This window comes from Cydia strobilella, chromosome 24 (genome assembly GCF_947568885.1).
Source record: "Cydia strobilella chromosome 24, ilCydStro3.1, whole genome shotgun sequence".
In the NCBI taxonomy this organism is placed as follows: domain Eukaryota; kingdom Metazoa; phylum Arthropoda; class Insecta; order Lepidoptera; family Tortricidae; genus Cydia; species Cydia strobilella.
In genome coordinates this window covers 6,793,417-6,814,829 of record NC_086064.1, presented here as the reverse complement: position 1 = coordinate 6,814,829, position 21,413 = coordinate 6,793,417, and the positions used below count along the sequence as shown (strand labels likewise).

At 39.4% G+C, this 21,413-nt stretch overlaps 2 protein-coding genes and 1 non-coding gene across 3 annotated transcripts; 1 reads left to right on the top strand and 2 right to left on the bottom strand.

The window, feature by feature from the left end:
* Positions 1-2,935: 2,935 nt before the first annotated feature.
* On the top strand, positions 2,936-8,116 carry LOC134752022 (uncharacterized). Its single transcript, XM_063687582.1, has 5 exons — positions 2,936-3,103; positions 3,182-3,270; positions 4,013-4,137; positions 5,154-5,230; positions 5,735-8,116. The coding sequence occupies exons 1-5, from the start codon at positions 3,028-3,030 to the stop codon at positions 5,872-5,874; spliced, it is 507 nt and encodes a 168-aa protein (XP_063543652.1). The 5' UTR covers positions 2,936-3,027; the 3' UTR covers positions 5,875-8,116.
* A 1,004-nt stretch (positions 8,117-9,120) lies between these two features.
* On the bottom strand, positions 9,121-9,192 carry Trnat-ggu (transfer RNA threonine (anticodon GGU)). The gene has a single exon. It is a non-coding gene; the product is annotated as a tRNA-Thr (tRNA).
* A 1,112-nt stretch (positions 9,193-10,304) lies between these two features.
* LOC134752260 (uncharacterized) lies at positions 10,305-14,227 on the bottom strand. Its single transcript, XM_063687890.1, has 2 exons — positions 13,805-14,227; positions 10,305-11,688 (listed from the first exon to the last, which is right to left on the bottom strand). The coding sequence occupies exons 1-2, from the start codon at positions 14,122-14,124 to the stop codon at positions 11,484-11,486; spliced, it is 525 nt and encodes a 174-aa protein (XP_063543960.1). The 5' UTR covers positions 14,125-14,227; the 3' UTR covers positions 10,305-11,483.
* Positions 14,228-21,413: the final 7,186 nt, after the last annotated feature.

The window sequence follows — 21,413 nt, the reverse complement described above, 5'->3', positions numbered from 1 at the left end:
ATGGACGTAGGGTACCTTTTCTCTGCAGCTGACTGTACCAAATAGGAAATGAAAAAAAAAACGTTCGTGTAATATATTTTTTTTATTTAATAATAGGGAATATTACGCGAAACTCGGCGTAGGTGGCGCCACTATCACAATCTGAGGGTCTATCGCGAAACAAGAAAATCGAACTTTCGTTATCTAACATCTCTGTCACTCTTGCGTATTCGAGCGATAAAGAGGCAGCTAGATAACGAAATTTCGGATTCGAGTTTTCCGGTAGGTCCCCTGAAAACTTGTCAAAAACCTGTTAAAGGTATAGTATGAATAAGTTACGTTAAGGTGCACTAAAAAAGCTAGTGCTGCACTCTGGTGGCAGAACATTGCAGTAATATCCCCTATTCCTCGTCCTTTGGAAATCTGAAATAAAAAGTTGAGTTTTGTGACCAACAATATTAATAAAAGGAACATTCATCAATGATCATTAATGTCTTTTTTATTAGGGTTCCGTACCCAAAGGGTAAAGACGGGACCCTATTACTAATACTTCGCTGTCCGTCTGTCTGTCAGGCTGTATCTCATGAACCGTGATAGCTAGACAGTTAAAATTTTCACAGATGATGTATTTCTGTTGCCGCTATAACAACAAATGCTAAAAAGTACGGTCCCCTTGGTGCGCGCGTCCGACCCGCACTTGACCGGTTTTTAGTATTAAACCATAGTCTGGCAAACACAATCTGTCAGTAAGTAAGAACAAAGAAAACTATAGGTACAGTCGAAGGCAAAAATATCGATCCAGACAAATGGCTTAAAAATATGTGAACACGATTTTATTGTCTGAGCGTACACATATTTTTGAGACTTTGGGAATGTATATATATTTATGCCCTTGACTGTACTCATCAATTAAAATGAGACAGTCCTGGGCCAAACTATAAGAAAGCTGTAAATGTCGATAGGTTATTGATCTGAGGTCGATACATCACTATGCCAAAAATATAACCTTTCATACTTAGCAGAAAAGTTCGAAAATTTATGCAAAAATCTATATAGACTTGAATGCAAGTAATAATTACATAAACAATATATCGATTTCTATGTTTAGGGTCAGGTCCTACAAATTAATTTCTTCAAAATTAAACAAAACTCACCGATTAAAGGTTATCGGTTCGTGCGTATTTTCTTTTCTTCCTGTATGCGATTTACAGCCCTCGATCACACAAGACATTATCACAAAGGGAACTTCAAACCATTACAAATAAAAACTCAACACGTTTTCCAACAATCTTTCAGGAATAGCAAGAATATAATTAAAATAAACCAAGATGACCGCTGAAACATCCCGAAATATTTCAACTGAAATAATACGACTATGTCAAGTTGTTACAGTTGACACCTACCTGTGAAATAACGAACTTATATTTTATTTGGCTGGATTATATTATAGAACCACATACGACCATTTGACATTTCCCTCAGTTCATCTTATGACAATACTGAAAAAACGAAAGAACTTGCGGATTGTTATCTCACTCACTCATAGCCAAAAAGTAATAACGTGTTGTGAATACGATATCTTTTACCAAGCTTTTATTTTTGCCCGGCTTCTTTGCTTTAGTCATTATTCTGAGGTAGCCCCTCTGTTACTCAAATCACGACAAACGCGGAGCGTGACGCTACTGACGCTGTGACTGTAACTCTGCTCTAATCGGGCTCAGTCAGGAGTGTTCGACTTTGGAAGTTGGAAGTGGCGAACGTCGGATGACGCCTGAGGCGCTACCACAAATATCATGCAGTGACACGGGTAACAGGAGTGACAAAGTCACGGTGACTTTTCACTGTGACTTTTTTGGAACGGGATCGTCAGTCACTGATATCAAAATGTAACGCTTTTCCCCATGTCTAGTGTTTGGGCGTGGAGTTGAGTGGCAAACATCATGGCAAACATGCATTTTTCAATAGTATCCTGGCTTGTCCAGCCTCAGAAGAGGCTGGGCTTCTTTATAATATGGTCAAAGACATCATTCAACTTAGAAATAGTGAAAGTTAGTCTGTGTAGTTTTTTTTAGAGAGCCACTATGAGGGTGGCATTTGTTTAAAACTTAAAACCCTCTATAAATAAATAAAGATTAAAAAAAAAAATGCATTTTTATTCTTTGACGGAACTGGAACCGGTTATCTGAATGACATTGACAGAAGTAGAGTTGTTAAAAACCGTAAACATAAAATCCGTCTAATTTTGTCCATGCGTGTAATCATTGTTTAAGCACTTCACTAGCGTCACATTTGATACTGTTGCAATCAAGTTGCAATAACGAAACGCAACGTTTAGTGTTGCCATACAAATAAATATTTCCAGATGATATGGTAAAAATAGGAATCACGACAAAGATGCACACAAAACGGATAGTAAAATAGGTTAATTTATAGGGTTAATCCCAGTCCAGACGGGACAATCTTTCGCCAATCTGATCTGATTGTCCGTTCAAATCAGGCCGTGCGGACGAAAACGCCTATTTGGCTCGCCGATAATGACATATTAGGTGCGGAAGCACGTTGATATTTTGGTTTGGGGATATTTTTTTAATTTAGGAGCTCAAATATGACGATAAATCTAAAATTGGTGATTAAATTGGAGATTGACTCGAATTTTATTTCTGATCAAATTGACCGATCCCGCCTGGACTCCACTTAACGGGTAGTAATTTTGTAAAGGCCCCAGTCTACAACTACACAGTGGTGAAGGATGGGCCATGCCATCCCATCGCCATTGTGTACAGGGGGCAAATGTGTACAATGGCGGACGGCGGACGACGGACAACTGGCCATCAGCTGTCAGCCGTGCTTGGCAAACGGGAAGTTGTCGGTTTTTTTTGAGTTGTCTTCATGACAGTTTTGAGTTAAATTAAATTAATAGGCTGGTAACCCTTCAGTTGTCAAAACAAGAACGCTCGTTCGAATTCGGATTTCCGTTTGATTGAATTTCGTTGTTTGTACTGAGATAATTTTTATTTATATCATTTGCCTATTCATTAATCACCAAAAATGAGCCTAGAGGAGAAAGATCCAATATATTTAGATGTTTGTCATCAATTGGATGCTTTCTGTAAACGAGTTGAAGGTAATTTCACACTAAGTACATTTCGCGGTTATCTCGATATTACATAGTATTTAATTGTTAATTTTGTCTTATAAACAGAAAAAGTAGATAAGGATCAGCAGCAGTTTAAAGCGCGGAAGAAAAATACTGAACTCGAAGAGAAACTAGCGCAGGAAATGAAAAAAAACGTAAGTTATTCACCAAATAAGTGGCACGACATATCCTAGCATTGTCGTCTTAAATATTATTGGTTTTTCATATAAAGTTTATTATTTTCATACTGAAAGACAGCTTTTATATTTATTTAGTAGAATTGCATATTTTATTATTATTATTATTTCATTTTAGACAGGCAGCTGATGCTGGTACGTCTAAATCATAGTTCACTTAGCACAGTTAGCATAGTTTGTCTAGTCTATTTTTAAATTGATTAACACTTGCAGAGTTCACAACTTCTGAGGGTAATTTGTTCCAAGCCTTTACTACTCGGTTTGCAATAAAGTGTTTGCCGATATTTGTTTTGTGCTTTGTTGTTATTAGTTTAAGGTTGTGTCCTCTTGTGCGCGTGTTTGAGTTTCGAGCGAACAGATCGCTTAGTTCTGGACAGTCATAATATCCGTTAATTATTTTGAACGTTTCGATCAAGTCGCCGCGTTCACGCCTTTTTTGCAGTGTTGTCAGGCCCAGCTTGACTAATCTTTCTTCGTATGAAAGTGACTTTAGTTGTGCGGGAATTTTAGTGAATCTACGCTGCACTCGCTCGATCATGTCAATATCTTTTTTGAAGTATGGATTCCATATCTGAAAACCATATTCCAGAATTGGTCTTATGTAGGTCTTATATATCTTTAGCATTATTTCACTTTATTTTCCATAGTAAATTATTTCACAAATTGGGTGTGTTAATAATTACGTTATTTATGGTTTCAGGCGGAGTTGTTACGACAACTAGAAGAGGTTTCAAGCCGGTACACGGAGCTGGACCGGCTGTGTGCTATGTTTCCTGGGCAGCTCACTATCTCTGACAATGACCAGACACGGCTGGATCAGGCCAAGTTAGTATTAAACATATTTTTTATTTAAGACAATTATAGCACCACAAATGCTAAATATATCAATAGGTAAACACAATTGGCTTAGTCTATCTTCTGGCGCGGATGTCTTATGTGGCTGGGTGGCAATGACTGTGTTAAAAGGTATCTCAGTCTTAACCCTTAAATCAACACAAAACACCAAAGGCTTTGAGTTCTAACCTCCTTGGCGTAAAAAAAACCGGCCAACTGCGAATCGGAAACGCGCACTAAGGGTTCCGTACCATTACGCAAAAAACGGCTAAAAAAAAATGTTTGTTGTATAGGAGCCCCACTTAAATATTTATTTTATTCTGTTTTTAGTATTTGTTGTTATAGCAGCAACATAAATACATCATCTGTGAAAATTTCAAACTGTCTAGCTATCACGGTTCATGAGATACAGCCTGGTGACAGACGGACAGACAGCGGAGTCTTAGTAATAGGGTCCCGTTTTTACCCTTTGGGTACGGAACCCTAAAAAACTATTGGCTCTCAATAATTGTACCAATTTTGGGAAAAAATGCATAAAGTGGAACCAAGGTATCCAGTATTTTTTATTATTATTATATTATTATTAGAGCTTTTCATTATTCTACAGAGAATTATTATATGACTTTGATACATATATTTTAAGTTTTATTTTATTTTTTCTGCTGTAGACACCTTCTGGGTAAAAGCCTCCAGTATCCTCCGGATCCAGTATTTTCAGTGGCGTAGCTAGGGGGGGGGGGCAAGTGCCCCGGGCGCCATCCAAGAGGGGGCGCCAAAATGGGCAAAAGGCAGCAGCAGGGAAACTTTTGTCAGTCGTCAGGGGGCGCAAATTTGGTGACTGCCTCGGGCGCCATATCCTCTAGCTACGCCCCTGAGTATTTTGGATGTTGTCAAATCAATCATGTTGTTTTATTCATTGTTGAAGGTTGTGTCCTGCTTCGGTGACCTCTGTCATCAGTCGTCTTTGTTGTTTTGATCAACTAAATATGCTTGGTTTTGGCTTACAGGTTATCATATGAAGTAGCCAAAGAACTGACAGGGGTCAGATTTGACTTCAGTGCTCCACCCAACATTTGCAAAGGCTGTATCCTTTTTTTACATTGAAAATGTTGGGCAATCTATTTAATATCTCAATATACAGTGGTACTACGTAAACGAAATTAATAACTAGCTTAAATCTAAAATAGGCCCTTGAGGCATTGGTACCAAGGATGCTGGCGGTATTTCCTCGCTGTATCGCAATGCTGATACGTTGTGCGAGGAAGCCACCAGCTCTTCGGTCACCAGTTACGTCAACCAGACGCTTCGCGATTTCTGCAAACAACTTGTGCGCGCTAGGACCCCATGGATTATTTAAATCTGTAATTATTTCATTGCATATTAGTGCATATATTTGTGTATATAAATGTGTGCTTCAAATCTTGTTACTCAAATATAAAACCAGTATCTGGTATGTAATGTAGCGACGTATGCAATCTGGCCTAGGTCTGTCCAAAGCATTGGTGACTGCGCTATAAGTTTATGAGAAGTTAATGTTTATACTTTTTTTTGACAAATAGACAAAGAAATTTCCTAAGCAATATATCAGATGTGAAGAGCGAGTCCCGGAAGCTGCTTCAACCGTTTAACCTAGAGGGCGACACCAGCGCCGCCATCTGGCAGCTCGCGGAGTCCGTCGCCGCGCCCGAGTGGCGCCTCACCGATGAGGAGAATCTGCCACCCAACTAGAGTAGGACCAAGACAGACAGAACACTGCATGTTTGCAATGAGAAAGTGTGGCAATGACATCATTATTGTCAAATAGGAAGAAAATGCCACGCGAAGCAGCTTGGGTAAAAGTGCACGCACGGGCAGAGGAACGTCTCCACACACCGAGCTGCTTCGCGCGGAAATTTCCTCGCGAGGCGGTTCGTTCCCGGTTGACTCGCCTAAGTTCTATGAAAATATGACGTTTATATATAATTAAATACACTCATATTGTTCTTATACAAATCGGGGATTCTGTATCATTTGACACTGACTGTATAGATTAAGAGGCCGATTGTCGGTGTCGATTTTAGTCGCAAAAATGTAAAATTGATAGATTTAGTCGGTGAAATTGTACACCTTTTGTTACCTAATTGAAATAACAAGTACTGGTTTCTATTAGCACATCTTCTTATCTTACCTTTTATCAGATTAATTTTTTTGAAAACAGACTCACTAAATTAGTAATGTTTGCTTTTCTGATGGACGTTTAGGTAAACGCGCGTAAAGCACTGATTTTGTCGCTCTTATTTGTAAATTTCGTAAAGTTTGGACGGCTAAACATGGTAATTTTGTATTACACATATCCTGTACTTGACGTTTATCAGACTACATTTATATTATTATGACTTTGAAGTAGTGTAAATGAAAGTTAGACGAAATCAATTTTCTCCAGAAATTACTTCAAAACAAGTGACAATTTCTCTGAAAATCGACTTAATTTCAACGTTATTTTGATACTATTGCTGAAACTATTCTTATACATCAATTTGTATAATTTACCACCATATTTTTTTTTTTAAAATTTTAAACACTGCCCCTTCTTTTCATATATTAATTACCGGTGACGTACGCTCGCGATCTCATTATTAAAAGGCAAGATGAGAAGACGTGCTAATAGAAACCAATACTTGTTATCTAAATATTACGTAACAAAACGTGTATAATTTCAACGACTAAATCTATCAATTTTACATTTTTGCTCCAAAATCGACTACCCAAATTACCCAAATTTTTTTTCCCCAATAGCTTTTGTTCCATTCGCGTTACTCCCCATTCTGCTTTTTAACCAGGATTTTATTTTTTCAGTAGTTAATTCAAACACACGCGTATGTCCCAGTCGCTTTTTTCCCCAGAGTAATATTTCCGAGAACATTTCCATCACTACTTAACTAGACGGAGCCCCGCTTCGCGGGGCTCCTATTTCTGGGCGGTTTGCCCTTCGGGCATCTGAAGCTACCTAACGAACCTAACCTACCTATCTGTCGACTTAGTGTGACTATCGTGAAAACATTTCTCTGTGGGGAAAAAAGCGACTGGGATTTACGCGTGTGATTAAATTAACTACTGAAAAAATGAACGCCTGGTTAAAAAGCAGAATGGGGAAAAACGCGAATGGAACAAAAGCTGTTGGGGAAAAAAAATTTGGGTAGCTAATCTAACAAGTCTTGACACTGTGATAAGATCTTTGTCGGACCTTGATTGGAGCATTGTGTAACTCAACTAAGTTACTAACTCAGCTAACTCTTGGAAAATGTTAAATAATTTGATACCTATAAATCAGGTTATAATCAGGTCAAAAATACAGCTAATTTAAGTTTAGAGTTTTGAATGATTCACGGTTAGTTTCACTAGACTTATACTGACCGGGATATATCCAGTGATTACCTTTTGTATTATTTGTGAGCTCCCGAAAACGTACGTACGTTGAAAGTGAACGCAGCCGACGCGCAAGAATGAGGGTAGACAGAGCGCTGTCTACACAACTTTGACACCCACCCGCTATCTTCAGTCACCCGTGAACATGATGCATGTAACTGCGTCGAAATATCGGGAGCTCACAAATAATACATAAGGTAATCACGGTCTATATCCCGGTCAATATAAGTCTAATCTAAGTTTTTCATACAAAACTTGTTTTTGCTTTTTTTCGTTTGTTTTATAAACTGGAGCTATACATATAAACAAATTACAGACCTAGATATACCTCATGTCATTGTATGTGCAAAGTTTCATTACAATCCAACACGTAGTTTTAAAATGAGAACGAAACTCCGTTTGTGTGAGAAGGTGAAATTCGGGCGAGCTTGCCGGGGACTCTTTAAGTTTCTTTTGACGTTTTCTATCAAATTGCCCTATTGGCTAGGCCCTTGTACATTCGCCATCAGATATATTGAAGCGGCCGAGGCGCTCACAAATATCTGAACACGCCTCTATTGTCAAGGCGTTAAGTGCGTGTTCAGATATTTTTGAGCACCTCGGCCGCTCCGATATATCTGATGGCGAATGTACAAAGGGGAAAACTAAAATGCTCATATGAACACCCATAACGATTTTTTATTTGTAAGTAAAGTCAATTATAATTATTTTAATAAACATTTAAGAATAATTACAGCTTTTATAATCTTAACTAATCATAACCCTAGCTATTTAGCCCATCAAGAGCAATAGGGAATATTAAGCGAAACTCGTCTGCGTAGGGGGCGGCACTACCACAATCCATCAAAATCTGAGGGTCTACCGCGAAACAAGAAAATCGAAATTTCGTTAATCTAACCTCTCATATTCGAGCGATAGAGGCAGATAACTAAATTTAGATTTTCGCGGTTCCCGGTAGATCCTCTGTAAACAAACCGCCTTGACATGCCTTGATGCATCAATGTCATATTTTATTATCTCTGAAAACTTGTCAAAAACAGTTTAAGGCATTTTAAGGCACAGTATAATGTATTAAATCATTTTACGGTTTAGACTCACTTGTTTTAGTCACTCGCGCGACATGTTTCGGAGAGCCTAGGTCTCCTTTCTCAAGCACTAATAGTGCGAGCAGCGTTCACGACGACCGTGTGTTGCGTACTGCCGCTGCCGCGCGCCGCGTCGCTCGCTGCGCGCGCGCCGAGAAAACCGGTTGGGGGAGGTCTTGCGCTATCGTTGTAGGCGGGCACAGTGGTGTGTTTGGGTTTGGGTCACCTAACACTTGTAGCGCCACACAGCACGAACTCACTACCGTAACCGTAACCGTAAAATGATTTATTATTAGTATGTCTCACAACAGTTTAAATTCGAGTATAATGTATGTTACTCTATGGTCATAGAGCAATAAATAAGATTGTTTACTAGCTAGTGCTGCACTCTGGCGGCAGAACATTGCAGTAATACCCCCAATTAAAAAATAAATAAACTGAAATAAATGTCATATACGAAGGAAAAAATGACCAAAGCCTCCAGTGTCCAGAGCTGGAATCGAACCAGCGTCCCCCGTTTACCGGACAGGTGCCTGAACCGCTCGGCCACCCGGGCTCGGTGGCATGGGTCGAGATTTCCAAGTATATGACAATTTCCCGAAGGCTTGTGGCGCCCCCTGGCCATCTCTAAGGTACAACAGTATGGTTCGACCTTCTAACTGAATCAACATGACATTTATTTCAGTTTAGTTTAAATAGTAGTGTGTCTACTTGAAAAAACACAAATTAAAATATTTTCATAGAAAATAATTTAATAAAAAAAAATAAAAAAAAATGTTTGGGATAACTTAAAATGATCGAAGATAATAGTTTCTAGTATTTTTGACAACCTTCTTATGGCCAGTACGGCAAGTCGGAAATTAGTATGACTCCAGTCTCCACGGATATCTGTCAGAACGAAATTTCGAACAACTTTTCCACAAAACACAAAACTAGAAATTTTGATTTGAATTTCTGCATGTGGATGAGAGGAATCGTTGCTTTCAGTTGGTAGTACATAGGTACAAACCAACCCATGACCACCGATAGTCATTCGACGAAGTGGTCTAGACAGGGCAACGTGCGGGGTGCGAGGGGTATACCGCGCGCAACCGACCTGCATACATTCGCCATTGTTAGTAGCTCGGTACACGTCAGTCGTCCACTGATCTTCTTCTTTTAAAATTATGGCTTCAGCCCAGTGGGACTATTTCGCCAGTATCAAGGTATTGAGAGGTTTACAAACGACAAAAATTGTACGGTTGTACAAGACAGTGTACGGTGATAGCTCTTGTAAATCGATAGCTAGACTTTACAAGAAGCACGTGGACTACCGGCCGTTGACTCCAAGATGGTGGTTAAACGCGCTTCAAAATTAATTCTCCATTCACTGCACACTACCACATTAGTTTACTGTATAATAAGCTATCGATATTACACTTTAAACAATATTAATAAGCAAAAAACAAATTAATTAATCACGATGCTAACTATCAAGATGGCGCTCGAACCGGAAGTCCAGTCGTCCACTGTATACTTTTTACTGTGACATGACACATTAAATAAAAGCTTTTGAAACTTTCGGTTTCGGCATAAAATTCACGTTTCGGCAGAAGTTTCGGTTTCGACAAAAACCTGGTTTCAGTCCGATTAATAAAACACAACCACGATGTATAGCGGGAAGCAAAAATGCTCATACAAAAATTTCATTCGTAAGTAAAGATAATTACAATTATTTTAATAAACTTTTACAAATAATTACAGCCTTTATTATCTTAACCCTAGCATTTTAGCCCATCAAGAGCCAATAGAAAAGAACAGAACGAATCTAAATGCATACCTACAATTACAATTACATTACTGAAAATAAATTGATTACACAAAAATTAAAACTAAATCTAAATACCTACTAAATATAAAATACCTCTCCCAAACTACCCGCCTCTGGAATGGAACCTAGAATGCTGGCGGCGTTGCCTCTTTGCACCGCCAGACTTAATCTCTGTGCAAAGAAGGAGCCCGCCCTGTGGTCGCCCGAGACACCTATTAGTCTGACCGACACTTCTTTTATAAACTGTTTTGTGTCGGTCGACCATGGGCCCAGTGTTTCTATGGCAATCGCCGCAAAATCGTAATGGTCCGTTAGGAACGCATATTTGCGGCGCTTTAGTGTCTGGGCCCGGCAGTCCCGGGCTTCCGGGCCGATGCTTTAACGTGGGACGGTGCTAGCGTATCGACGCTAGTAGCGTCCCACGCCAAAGGGCGGCCAAGGCCCCAGGGCACAAGAGTGCAGCCATCAGGTCTCTTGCCGTCGGTGGCAGATGGCAGAGAGGCCTGACGGCTCCAAAGTTGCTGGTAGGAAGGCGGTGCAAAGGGCGCGGCCGGCGGATCAAGTCGTTTAAAGTGGCGTGTCTATATAGTCGGCCTGCGCTCATTTGCCAGTATAAGCCGTGCCGTCCTAGAGCGTCGACAGGCTGAGCGCATACCTACAATTAAACAATTTAAATGCTTGGCATAATAACACATATTAAATATCATGGAAACCCAGTAGACATTTCAGAATAAATTATGTTAATTTCCTTTTTGCATTTAGAAATTTAAGAATGAATGATCCAACCATCATATATCTCAGTTTATTTTTAGTTTTTAGTAACCTTCATAAGGCTCATTCTCAGTTTTTGGAAGTACAATTGCTCTGCAATACAATATTTGTGACGTTTTCAACCAAAAGGTACCACATTGTCGCTTGTTGATAAGGTTGATTTCTAATTCAAGCTATATGGAAATAGCGCCTTATTGACAAGCGACGATAAGTACCGTTTTGGTTGAAAATGGCACATTTGTTTATCTTTTGCAATAATGACACTCCTACTTCTTATCTAACAGATCAACATAGGCACACTCAATCAGATCCTCGTCCTTAACTCCAAGTTTGGTCTGCAAGTCCCGAGCGATGGCCTGGCCTTCTTCCAGCGTCTGCTCAGGCCGCAGCACCACCTCCAGCTCCATGAAGTGCCCGAGGTCTTGGACGGTGTCTATGTGGACGCGGGTCTGGCCGACCATGAAGAGCTTACTGAAAGAAAGCAGAATTTCATATTATGTGGCAACTTGTGCTACTCTCTTAAGACTTTTAAAAATGCTGTAAAATTGGTTGGATCAAAGATAGATATAACTCCGTAATAGATGGATACAGTCTAAGGAAAAAAACGTGCCTCGAAAATGGTCCCGCCGGAAGATCAGCGCTGACCTTCGGTTCAGCATTATGCTGAGGCGAGACCATTTCGTGGTAAACTTCAACTCCTACCTATTTTATAAGTTTCTATAGCTTTAGTATACTTTTGTATGTAATTTTAGTTTTAAGTTTATCATGAATAAAACATTTGAATTTGAATTTGAATTTGAAAATCACGAAAATTTGATTCTCGATCAGATGGCACCACTACCTTTGGCCTACTCTCGTATAGAGGGCGTTGACGGTTTCCTTTGTTATTTAACAATTTTAACGCATATCAGTGAAAGAACATGGGTCAAAATCATGTAAAAATAATTAATGCAAATAAAAAAAATCATTTATCCGTATTTAAATACATTTTATCGTATTTTAATAAATCTTTATTTTTAGTTTTAAAGTGTGGCAGTGAATTTACTGTGCTTACAAAATTTACTATGACAGTACCGCTCTATCCTATTATATCTTCTTTGGTTAGATGAATCTTCACTTAAAAATTTAAGTATCAATCCAACCTTTTCAGGGTTCCGTACCCAAAGGGTAAAACCGGGACCCTATTACTAAGACTCCACTGTCCACTTGTCTGTTTGCCATCAGGCTGTATCTCATGAACCGTGATAGCTAGACAGTTTAAATTTTCACAGATGATGTATTTCTGTTGCCGCTATAACAACAAATACTAAACACTATTTAAGTGGGGCTGTCATATAACAACTGTGATTTTTTGCCATTTTTGTACTGTACCAGAACCCTTCGTGCGCGAGTGCGAGTCGCACTGGGCCGGTTTTTTCTACCATTTTCAGAAATCATCAAAGTTAATTTTTAGTAAGGATCCCTGATAGAATGCTTCATTACCTATATTAATCTCTTAAAAGGGAAGTCTAAAGTTTCATTTTAATAAATTAATTTGGCATGATGAAACTCATTCTTTCTTAGCCGACTTAGTATTCTCATTCCAATCTAAGAATCAGTAGACTTGCTAACTTTACAATAAAAATCCATAATGCATACATATACCTATAAACATTTTTTTTTAATACCACGTCGGTGGCAATCAAGCATACGGCCCGCCTGATGGTAAGCAGTTACCGTAGCCTATGGACGCCTGTAACACCGGAGATATTACACGCGCGTTGCCGACCCTTTAAAAACCTGTACACTCCTTTTTTGAAGAACCCCATACTGTAGTCCCTCGGGAAAACCTCGGCAGGGAGCTCATTCCACAGCCGAAGCGTACGCGGGAGGAAATTCCTCTTAAACCGCACAGTACGCGACTATTTAGGTGCTAAGGTGAGACGATGAACACATGGCGAGCGGTGCGGTGATAGAAAGCAGCCGTTGGCATACTTGACATAGCACTTGGCATGAAAACTTAGCGTAGTCTGACTCAGAAATGTGACGGTCAACTTGTTGCCCAGTCTGATCCTTAGACAAATATTTATTTTATCTTATCAACATTTTAATTAAGCTTAGAATAAATTTAAAAGTGGAAAAATTACTGCCTTGGGTGAGACTTGAACTCACGGCCTCTGCCAACTGAGCCACCAAGACCTCATTCATAGCCAGCAAACCTTCCCACTATATGGGTCTAGGCTTAATAGCATCGTTTGCAGACGTTTCTGCTTGTTAAAAATTAACATTGTAATTGGCTAAATTGGCAAAGCATAAACTCATTGACAGGGCCAGGGACACACGTTGGGCCAGTAAGCACATTGCGATACATACCATAGATAGATTATGGTTGACCCAATATAATATAAATAGCCTGCATAGGACTTTCCAAAACGTCAGGTGACAATCACAACTCACTACTAAAAATAATCACAAATCAACCTTATCTCAGTACTGATATGGTTCACTATGGCTATGAACTTGTGGTGGTAATTAGTGAGTTTTGGTTGTCACCTGACGAAATACAAGACGTGAAAAGCATAAGGAAGGCAGCGACTCGTTAACATACCGCTCCTTGACCACACGTCCTCGCGCGCCCAAACATTTCCTCAACATGCTATCCAGCAGCAATGCCTTCTCACTTTCATTCGCCGAAAATTCCAACAACTCGTAGTTACACAGCTTTGGTCCGCCGTCATTGTCTCGATCGTAACGCACTAGTGTAGCCGACGAGTCCGCGTAGAAACGCATCTTTAACCGACCATCGTTGACTCTGTAGAAAGTATCGTCTTGCTTTATAACGGTGCCTTCCGATTGACTCAGTTCTGCAGCCACTTTGCAAATGTTCTCATAGTCGGTTATTCTGGCTTTGATTTCTACGTTGCGCATTGTGAAATGGTTGTTCTATGAACTGAGAAGAACAACAAAGAATACAGTAATATAGTAAAATTAATAAAAACAAGATACAAGTATTACAAGTTATGTTATAGGCGGGTAGGCGCCAAATTCCCAAATTCACAACTTTTTTTTACCCGAGTTGACAGTGACATTATTCAGTTTAAAAATGTGACTTATTATATTTTATATTTCTCAAGCTTCATTCTTCAGATATGGGGCATTTCACGTCAAGCGGGCAGCAAAAAAATTGTCAGGTTCTGGATTTTGTTCATAGTTGGATTAATTGGACCTATATGTGAATTAAAAAATTTGGCATCATTACTTTTTTAATATATTGCTTCGTTAACAATTTATACGCATTTGAAAAAACTACAAAATTTGAGGAACGGATTTTTTAAAAATTATTATTGCAATTCTTTCAGTGGATTTAATTATAACTAAATAGTGATTATTTGAGAATATTAGTTGATTTCTTTGAAAATTTATAAAAAAAGTTTTTTTTATCTTTTTTTCATATAACAAACCGGAAGTTAGTATTAAATATCTTTTTTTTTCCAACTTCGCATTTTTTTATATTTTTTATTTTTACACTATAATGTAGCTTATGGTGTACTAATGTCCTATAATTTTTTTTATAATGGCATCTCGATTGGTTTTGAAGATTCATGAAGTAATTCGAAAGTACTGCGCGACGCTCCGTACTGAGAGGTAGTTCTATGTGGCAGTCTTTAATGGCCAATTACGGGTTTTTTTACTTTTGCGTAACGGAATTAAAGCAATAAACAATATTTCATCGGTTAAGATGTAGAAAAGCTAATGATGTATTATTCAATCGTGCCTTGTAGCGCTATCACTGATCAACCACATCTTGGAACTGAAAACAAAACGTTTATGTTTTAACAAAACGCTAGAGGTAACTTAATAACTATAGCTAGGTTTAGGCGGGGTATGTCACATGCTTAAGAGGTCACTTTCGAGTTAGGTCACGTTCTGAGGACGTCACTTTCTGTACGTCACATTCTGAGTTTGTCACATTCCGAGCTCGTCACATTCTGAGTACGTTACTTTCTGAGAACGGCACTTTCTGAGGACGTCACTTTCTGTGAACGCCACTTTCTGAAGCCCTCGCTTTCTGAGTACGTCACTTTTATAGCATAGTAAGATTAAAGCGTATACCTGCATGAACAATGGATACCAGCAATCATAACAGCTGTACGGCATACGGACGTTTTTATGCCGTACAGCTAATATGATTGCTGGTATCATTGTTAATGCAGGTATACGCTTAAATATTACTTTGCTATAAAAGTGACGTACTCAGAAAGTGACGAACTCAGAAAGCGAGGGCCTCAGAAAGTGGTGTTCTCAGAAAGTGACGTACTCAGAATGTGACGAACTCAGAATGTGACGTTAAAGAAAGTGACGTCCTCAGAACGTGACCTAACTCGAAAGTGACCTCTTAAGCATGTGACATACCCCGCCTAAACCTAGCTATAGTTATTAAGTTACCTCTAGCGTTTTGTTAAAACATAAACGTTTTGTTTTCAGTTCCAAGATATGGTTGATCAGTGATAGCGCTACAAGGCACGATTGAATAATACATCATTAGCTTTTCTACATCTTAACCGATGAAATATTGTTTATTGCTTTAATTCCGTTACGCAAAAGTAAAAAAACCCGTAATTGGCCATTAAAGACTGCCACATAGAACTACCTCTCAGTACGGAGCGTAGCGCAGTACTTTCGAATTACTTCATGAATCTTCAAAACCAATCGAGATGCCATTATAAAAAATTTTATAGGACATTAGTACACCATAAGCTACATTATTGTGTAAAAATAAAAAATATAAAAAAATGCGAAGTTGGAAAAAAAAAGATATTTAATACTAACTTCCGGTTTGTTATATGAAAAAAAGATAAAAAAAACTTTTTTTATAAATTTTCAAAGAAATCAACTAATATTCTCAAATAATCACTATTTAGTTATAATTAAATCCACTGAAAGAATTGCAATAATAATTTTTAAAAAATCCGTTCCTCAAATTTTGTAGTTTTTTCAAATGCGTATAAATTGTTAACGAAGCAATATATTAAAAAAGTAATGATGCCAAATTTTTTAATTCACATATAGGTCCAATTAATCCAACTATGAACAAAATCCAGAACCTGACAATTTTTTGCTGCCCGCTTGACGTGAAATGCCCCATATAAAAACCAGGTAGTCCTTTAACCTACTAGGCAACTCATCGCATGTTTAAAGTAGGTAGCAAAAACTTTAACTCAAACAGGTCTATCCCTACTTTTACTTGATGGGGCGCGCGGCTTGCCGCCATTGCTCATTCTTTATTCTTGCGAGGCAACGAACGCACGTAAAATCATAATTTTGTTTCAAAGTCGTTTAAAATGCCTATACGTAGTGCACTTAGTGCAGACATTATACGATTTATACGAGAATACGAGATGTAAGCTGTGGGATTATTCGTTTCGTATTCGTTGCGCAATATAAAATATATTTGTTATTAAAATTGTTCATCATCCTGGAGGTTAGTCGAGAACTAACACGAAGGAATAAATCATCCTGGGGGTTGGTCGTGAATCAACACGAAGGAATAAATCATCCTGGGGGTTGGTCGTGAATCAACACGAAGGAATAAATCATCCTGGGGGTTGGTCGTGAATCAACACGAAGGAAAAAATTATCTTGGGGGTTGGTCGTGAACCAACACGATGGAAAGTTTGTTCGTACTTCGAACACCGATTGCGCCCGGGGGTTGGTCGTGAACCAACCAAAGGTTTAATTAAGATCGGACAGCGCGCAACGAAACAAAGGGCCCTAAATAATCATATTGTGTTGTGTTAAAGAGACGAGGGAGGCTTTCTTTTTATTTGGTTTTAGATGGCCCAACAGAAGAAACTCAAGCAAAATTGCCGAGTGATAATAGATTCTTCAGATCCTGAAGAAAAATCAGATACTTACTTAAGTGTAACTATTTTAACTATTTTTGTAAAAAACTTACACTTTGTGATCAAATACCTTGCACTTACTTTGTACCGCGCGGGCCGTGAGTCCACGACTGGTAACTATAAACCTGGGGGGCGGCCTAGAGTCGTCACGAAGATAGAACTTGCTTGGGGTTGGCCGTGAGTCAACACGATAGCAATGCATAACACAATTTAATAAATCTATAGCGGTTCTCGATCAAAACCACGCACATTTTAAAACACCAAGTTCAAGTTTTTCTATGTGCAATAAAGAATTATCTTTTAAGTTCAAGTTCAAATATACTTTATTCATGTAGGCCTATTTATGTAATCTAAAACCTTACGGGTTTTATTTTGAAAAACATTCGAAGTCTACCCTCGAATTAAAAATATTTCTTTTAAATTTTTTCACCAGCGCTCCGCGGTTCAGTTTTGATTTGTGCGTGTCAAGAGACACGTCGGTCTAGCTGCCGAAATGTTCGGTACAAGACTAAATTGCCTTTTAAAATAAATCCTTACATATAAAATATATTTGGATTTTTAATATCCAATTATATGTGACAGAATAAATTTTACTCACACCTAACCCATAGTACGGTACTTTTATCCGCCCAGAGGTTGAATTTGAATAAACACGAGACTACCTCGTAAATTTATAATTGAAACAATACAATAGTACCTATATTGTTTTTATATTACCCACATAAGTATAACTTGTCTCTAAAAGTGGGAATTGTTAAATAGGTGTACCTACATCACGTCACGTGATGTGAATCTGATCGAAATTCCTAAACTTAAGCTGGATAAAATCTCTTTTACCACAAATGAAATGTAATAAACTAAGTGGTAATACCCTGCACAATGTATATATTTTGGTGACCATTTTTGAATGTTTATATATGCATATAACCATACAAATTATCGGGATACGTACGCCAATATTGTTATGGGATACATGAAAATATAAATATATTTATAATACCGTGATCGCTTAAAGGCATAGGCGATGTCAGTATCTAAGTACCTTGTGTCTGTTTAAAAATATGATTTTACTTTTTTAAGTGATATTGAATAATTAAATAATTTGAATCATCCAATTGTAACAAAGACACCTAACTGAATTGAATTACAGGAAAATGGGTTTATTCATCATTATCTATCTAATAAACCCAATGAAACAATTTGTGAGTACTGAATATGAAAGAAAGAAAGAAAGAAAGAAAATAACTTTATTTTGCATGAAATATGGTACAAAAGGTGGTCAGACAATATTATACATAAGTAACACATATTTCACCAGCATCTGGCATGCAAAAAGCGCAAACACGTTTTACGCTTATTTCTTCATAAATACAAGTTCATGCCGAAGCCTGACAAAGTGACCATTAGATTATCATCTAACTGAGTTAATGATAAAGCGGTTTCGGTACAATTTGGCTAAATACACACACGAATATATTTGTTTGCATCTCTCACAGATATTTAATATTTATTTTTATGGTCGTAAATAATGGGTAACTAGGTAAATACCTATTAACCTGTATCAAAACTACAAAACGATTACCTTCCGATTATCTTTTAAAGGATCACCCTCAGATTATGCACATAAAAATATAAATACATAATTAAGAAGCTAATAGAAACCGTAAAAAATTAATAAATGACGAATGCACCTATGGTTCAACTCTCATGTGTCGGTCGCGATACTCTTTCAGCCATCATCAATACGATGATACCATGCAATACGTTTTTGCCAAGTTTAAAATATATGTACCTTGATATTATAAGTTTAGTAACTGTAGTTGGTGGGGACCCACCACTTGCAATACCGTTATGTCATTAATATAGCACAGTCATGACATAAGTCATGGATTAAAATATTAAGATGAATCCACTTAATATAATATTTGTTTTCTGAACTCTCAATACAACCATAGTAGCAATACAGCAAAGGCAATTTTTTATTATTATTCCGGCTTTAATGTTTACATTTTATAAATATACAACATTACGTCGCACAGTCTTTCGTTCCTTGCAGAGCGAATACTTGAATGGAGGGCATAAGTTTTTAGATTTGATGCTTAATATCTGAATTTCTGTTGATTGATATTCATTTCATTTCATTGATTGCGTGGTTGATTGCTGTGCTGTCCCGTTCGCGCTGCGAGAATAGAAGCCGCTACACCAATATTTGTGAAAATATGGTCAATCGCGCCTTGCGGTCAATAATAGTAAATTAAATAAAATAAAAAAGTTTCATATTTTTTTTTTTTTTTATACCACGTCGGTGGCAATCAAGCATACGGCCCGCCTGATGGTAAGCAGTTGCCGTAGCCTATGAACGCCTGCAACACCAGAGATATTACACGCGCGTTGCCGACCCTTTAAAAACCTGTACACTCCTTTTTTGAAGAACCCCATACTGTAGCCCCTCGGGAAAACCTCGGCAGGGAGCTCATTCCACAGCCGAAGCGTACGCGGTAGGAAATTCCTCTTAAACCGCACAGTACGCGACCATTTAGGTGCTAGGGTGTGAGGATGAACACCCTGCCGATGGCGAGCGGTGCGGTGATAGAAAGCGGCCGTTGGCATCATGTCAAACAATTCTTCAGAGCACAGCCCATTGTACAAGCGGTAGAACACACACAAGGAGGTGAAGTCTCTCCTTAGACTTAAAGGTTCGATACCGCTTGTGAGTTTGGGATCGTCGACGATTCGTACAGCGCGCCTTTGGACTGAGTCGAAGGGTCCAAGCTGGCATCCAGGTGCTCCTGCCCAAAGGTGACAGCAGTACTCCATATGGGGTCTGACTTGCGATTTATATAGCAGCAGTCTTTGCCCCGGAGTAAAGTATCGCCGTGCTTTATTGAGCACACCGAGTTTTTTGGATGCCAGATCAGCCTTCCCTTCCAGGTGGCTACGGAATTGGACGTCACTGGAGATGTCGACACCGAGGATCCCAATACTCCCTGACATGGTAAGGGCTGTGCCTTCGAACTGTGGGACCACAGTAAATGGGGTTTTCTTAGCGGTAAACGCGCAAACTTGTGTCTTGGTGGGGTTGAATCGCACTAAATTGTCCCGGCCCCACACCGAAACTCTGGATAGAGTGCCCTCAATATCCGACACAAGCTTTTCACGACTCTCTAGCACCACGGAACGAGGGATGTTGGCACGGCCTGCGTAATAGGCATCCCCAGTACTGTCGTCTGCATAGCAATGAATGTCGTCGATAGACAACATGTCATTGATGTGCAGCAAAAACAGCGTTGGGGATAGCACAGAGCCTTGCGGAACGCCAGCGTTAATGTCCATGCTATTGGAGCAGCTTCCGTCTACTACGGCTCGTATGCGTCTGCCAGACAAAAAGCTAGCGATCCATTTGCATAGTCCCTCCGGCAATCCATAAGATGGTAACTTCGACAGGAGACCCCGATGCCAGACCCGATCGAACGCCTTCGCTATATCTAGGCTAACTGCCAATGCCTCACCTTGACTCTCAATGGCCGAAGCCCAGCGGTGAGTGAGATACACTAGAAGATCACCAGTCGAGCGACCGTGGCGAAAACCATACTGACGGTCGCTGATCAGGTCGTGTTCTTCTAGGTATCTCAGGAGCTTTGCGTTGATTATACGCTCCATGACCTTAGAGAGAAGGGAGGTAATAGCGATAGGCCTGTAATTCGATGGGTCCGATCTGTCGCCCTTTTTAGGCACAGGGTGCACAAGGGCCGTCTTCCACGAAGATGGAACATGCCGTTTGTTGCTAGAGAGTGTGAAGAGACGCGCCAACACGGAACATAACTCAGGAGCACACTGCTTAAGCACAAGTGCTGGAATGCCGTCTGGCCCGCTCGACTTATGAACGTTTAGGGATAGCAACTCCCGCCGAATATCCCTCTGCGTGAATGAGATTTCGGGCATGGAGTATGCACACCGCGGGATGGTGGGCGGCACGGCGCTACCGTCGTCGTTCAAGGTCGAGTTCGAGGCAAAAAGAGTACCAAGAAGATCGGCTTTCTCTTTTGCACTGTGGGCCAGATCACCATCAGCTTTTCGCAGAGGTGGTAAAGACGACTGACAAAAATTTCCCTCGGCAGCTTTGGCGAGCGACCAGAACGCGCGACTCCCAGAGGGATAGCCCGCTAGCTTGTCGCCAATTCTGCCGACGAAATCGTATTTAGCCCTGGCAATGGCTTTTTTACTGGACCTCGAGGCAGCGTTTAAGTCGCGTTTCACATCAGAAACGTTCGGATCCTTATTAGCTACGGCCTTGGTCCAAGCCCTGTAAGCGGC